The sequence below is a fragment of the Scylla paramamosain genome, chromosome 42 (assembly GCF_035594125.1).
Source record: "Scylla paramamosain isolate STU-SP2022 chromosome 42, ASM3559412v1, whole genome shotgun sequence".
Classification (NCBI taxonomy): Eukaryota; Metazoa; Arthropoda; class Malacostraca; order Decapoda; family Portunidae; genus Scylla; species Scylla paramamosain.
The window spans coordinates 2,457,501-2,461,876 of NC_087192.1; the positions used below are offsets into that span (position 1 = coordinate 2,457,501).

Genomic DNA, 4,376 nt, shown 5'->3' on the forward strand with positions numbered 1-4,376 from the left:
TTGATAGAGGGTGTGTGTGTGTGTGTGTGTGCGTGTTAGGTTAGCGGTGTGGTATGTGTTGGGTAGGGTAGGTTAGGTTAGGTTAAGTTAGATTAGGTTAGGTTAAGTTAGGTTAGTTTAGGAGTGTTTGTGTGTGTTGTGGAGTGTTGTTGAGTGTTCCAAAGGTGTGTCAGTCTTGATAGAGGCTGTGTGTGTGTGTGTGTGTGTGTGTTAGGTTAAGAGCATTGGTGTGTGTGTTGGGTAGCAGTGTTAGTCCTCACTATTACTGCTACCGCTACATAGTAACCTAAACTACTACTACTACTACTACTACTACTACTTATAATATAATAATAATAATAATAATAATAATAATATTTTTTTCAAACTATTAAATTTACTAACATTTATTTTCTCTCTCTCTCTCTCTCTCTCTCTCTCTCTCTCTCTCTCTCTCTCTCTCTCTCTCTCTCTCTCTCTCTCTCTCTCTCTCTCTCTCTCTCTCTCTCACCCATAGTTTAAAACAACACTCAAATGGCCTCTCAACCCTCGATCTCTCACTAACCCTAACGTGAGTGAAGTCAAATTTGCCTTAGCGTTAAACACTCACTCAACCACCCGCTCCCTTACTTTCACAGTTGGCAGCCCTTGAAAGGTAGTGTGGTCGCTCTGTTTATGTATGCGCATAGAGTTGCATTTCTGAATGTTTGGTTGTGTTCGGATACGTCAACTTGTTCATTTTTTATTGTTTATTACGGAGAATTTTCAGCTAATTTTTCATCAAAGCATATATACTAGCATAAAATATGTGATATAGTATCATGTACACATAAAATAGTAGGTTGTCTGAATATTATACGAACATGTTACATAGCCAAGTCGCAGTGACAAATCGAACACCTTCCAACCCGCTGCAGACGAATGAACTTTATGTTCTCTTGCAAAAATGCAGCGAAGTGAACGAATGCAGCACATAGGAGAAGAGGAGAGGATACTTCTATTAGACTTAATCAATGAAAGAAGAGCTGTTCTCCTCAGCAAAGCCACCGATGCCCGCATTATACCGGTCAAGGCAAGAGTATGAGAGGAGATCACGAACTCTTGCTGCCAGTGGTCTGGGGCCGCAGAGGACTGTAAAACAGATTAAGAAGATTTGGGAAAACATGAGATCAAGGTTAGTATATTGGTTTTAAAATGTTGTTTGGTAATTAGCAAGTTTACTTTTCCACACTCCTACGGTAGAAAGTAATTAGGAGATGAAAAATTAGTTAAATATCAGTGTTATCAGGTTAAATTAATGTTACTGTTAGTTACCACATACCAGTAAAGAAGATTTCTGTTGGGTAATTGGTACATAATAATAATTGTTCTTGTTGTAGTTTATTAATGAGTACCTTTGTAAAACATTAAGAATTTTACAATCTACCCATCTAAGATTGTTTCTAAGAAGGACAGGGTTTAGAAGTCAAGGGAAATGTGTGTGGTAAAAAAATCAACCTATTGTTCTGTAGACAGGTAAAAGTCACTATATAAAAATAATATAATGTCACTCCACTTTCTCCATCTCAGTTGAATCCTCCAGTTGTTTCCTTATCTCAACTACCCTCTCCTGACAGACAGAATATTAAGTCTTTAATTGCCTTTACCCTAGTGCTTTGCATGATTGATTTAAAGTTTTCTTAGAAATATGCATTTGATTATTTCGTGAAACTATACTATTAGCATCTCTCGAAACACTAAAAGAACCATGCAAGGAGCTAGAGTACCTAATATATAGTTATAATATAACATGTCTGTGATGTTGTGAGGGTGGACAGCTCTTGTGAGGTTACATAACATTGAATTAAGTTAGGCTTGATTAAGTTTGGTTAGGTAGGTCTGTGAGTGTTACCTAATCTAATTTAAACTTAAGTAACCTAACCTAATCTCACATAAGCCATATAGGACACGATAAGTTTGGTTAGGTTACTTTATTTTAGTTTAGATTAGGTTATATCAGATTGAATTAGGTTAGGTTTGTCTGTGACTTATTTACCTAACCTAATCTAACCAAACCTAATCTAACCAAACCTAACCTAACCTAGCCTAGCCTAACCTAACCTAATCTAATCAAACCAATCCCATCCTATCCAAAGCTGACCAAACCTCACAACAACTGTTCCCCACTTTAAAACATCACAGACATGCTGACCAGTAATGTTTCTATAATCTTTCATTGTTTTTTAATGATTAGAGAGGAAGTGTTATTCTATAGTTTTATCCTGAAATTTATTAGTTCTTACCATTCTTCATAAGAACAACAGCAATTAGGCTACAATATTTCTTTAATTTTTGTTTATGTAGCTTTTATAGATGATAATTTATCAGTATGAAATTATGGTATGGTATCTTTCTTCTACTGTGCAGTGCAGGAAAAATAAATGAAAATATGTAACTTTTTTATGTCTAATGTTGTGAAATAATTTCAGGGCCAAGAAGTTTGTTAGTGACCAGAAGAAAAAACTGTGTCGAACAGGAGGTGGTCCTCCAAGTCCAGTCGTCAAGCCAGACCCTGTATTGGAGAAAATCCTTGCTCTCATCGCAGACGAGCTAGAACTGGACCCAAACCACAATGACAGTGACAGATGGCCAACAGGTTGGTTCCATTAAGTAATAAATTTTCTGTTTTACATATCACATTTCTGTTCTTAATGTGATATTGAGTTCTAGTATATTCATACTTGCAAATATTTCAGATGCTATCCTTATTTTTGCAAATTATTCATCACTTTGGAGCAGTGGTTTCGATAATTTTCTTGTTCTTAACCCAGTTTTCATGTAAACTTGATTAATATTATGGGACTCTTTGGTTTGGCTTAATCTGGTAAAATATTTCACCACATGGTCATGCAGCATACTCAGACGACTCTAAACTGTTTTGTAGCATAGAGACCAATTATTCTGTAGACAAAATTGGTGTTTTCATGTAAACTTGCCTTAAAATTAAGAGCTTCCTTGAAAAAATGGTGTGCATGTGCAGAAAATACCCTGATATGACGGACCTACTTTGGTTTACATGGAATCTGTCTGACAGAAGACCCACCCAGACTTGACAAATTCCAGATAAAGCAGAAATTTGTGGCTGATAATAGATCTGTCAAGGCCTTAGAAAATCTGTATTAACCAGAAACCATCTTGTTTAGAGAGGGTTGAACATTATTATGTATCTTGTAACTATATTGCTCGTTCAATGGAAGAGGGTATCCAGTCATATACTTAAACACTATACTGTAAACAACCATACTGTTACTTTCATTAATGTTATTTGTTTGTTCACAGATGTCACTGTTGTTGTTATTATTAATGAGAAGGGAGAGCAGTTGGATGAGCCGATGGCCATGACTGAACAGCCATCCACAGCATGCTCAGTGCCTATTTTGCTCATGCCTACCAGAGGAAATGATAGTGCACCTGCTGCTTGCACCTCTTTTGTTGAGTCATCGGGAACTGCAGCTTTGCTCTACAGTCCTGCCATCCACAGCACACCTCTTCCTTTAACTTCTAAGGACGTTCGTGGAACTGTAGTGTCATCCTCAAGCTCCTCCAACCACTGTACACCACTTTCTTCAACCTCTGTTGAGGTACCTGCAACAGTAGCTTCAATTTGTAGCACACCTCTTCCTTCCACCTCTGTTTTGGCATCGGTACCAGTTACCTTTCCAAGTGAATTGTCACCAATACAGTCTTCCAGTGCGAGAGGAAAAGTGAGTGGGAAAAAGTTTAAAGCAGAGAAAAGGCAAGTGGAAGACAGTGTTGGCAGAGAGTCCTATGAAATGTTGTCAAAGTTTCAAAAGGAAGAACATGAAATAGTGATGCAAATTCATAAACAAAACTTAGAAAATAAAAAGATGGAAGGGGACTGTCTATGCCAAGCAATGAAAATTATGTCTTCTATACATTCAAGAGTTGAAAACACTGGAAGATGTGCATGGAGCTGCAGGTGCATTTGTAGATTTCTTGGACAATTCTAGAAATGATAAGGCATAAATTTGTTTTGTGGTGTTGCTGTTAGATCAAGATCCAAAGTTTCTTTACTCACCCAGTTTAGTACAAACACTTAATATATATATATATATATATATATATATATATATATATATATATATATATATATATATATATATATATATATATATATATATATATATATATATATATATATATATATATATATATATATATAGTAATCTCAGTGCTTTGTTTGAGGTATCATTATATTTTTTTGAAATAGTACATGGATTCATGTGATATAGGACTGATTTATTATATAATTACTATATAAGGGCAATGGCCATTGATAACTAGTCTCCTTTTTTACACCCCCAGTTTAGTATAAACACTTAGATAACACTTAGATA

General features: G+C 35.7%; 1 protein-coding gene across 6 annotated transcripts in view; it reads left to right on the plus strand.

Moving 5' to 3' along the window:
* Window positions 1–4,052, plus strand: part of LOC135093306 (uncharacterized) — an 8,159-nt gene extending 4,107 nt beyond the window's left edge. For 3 of the 6 annotated variants that reach the window (XM_063992450.1, XM_063992448.1, XM_063992449.1), the window contains exons 3-5: window positions 1,018–1,153; window positions 2,448–2,614; window positions 3,298–4,052. In XM_063992450.1, the coding sequence (XP_063848520.1) occupies window positions 1,018–1,153; window positions 2,448–2,614; window positions 3,298–3,989 (995 nt within the window). In that variant the 3' untranslated portion in view covers window positions 3,990–4,052. Of the gene's footprint in view, window positions 1–496; window positions 635–896; window positions 1,154–2,447; window positions 2,615–3,297 lie in introns of all 6 variants that reach the window. The other 3 variants (XM_063992454.1, XM_063992453.1, XM_063992452.1) reach the window with 3 other exon arrangements.
* Window positions 4,053–4,376: the final 324 nt, after the last annotated feature.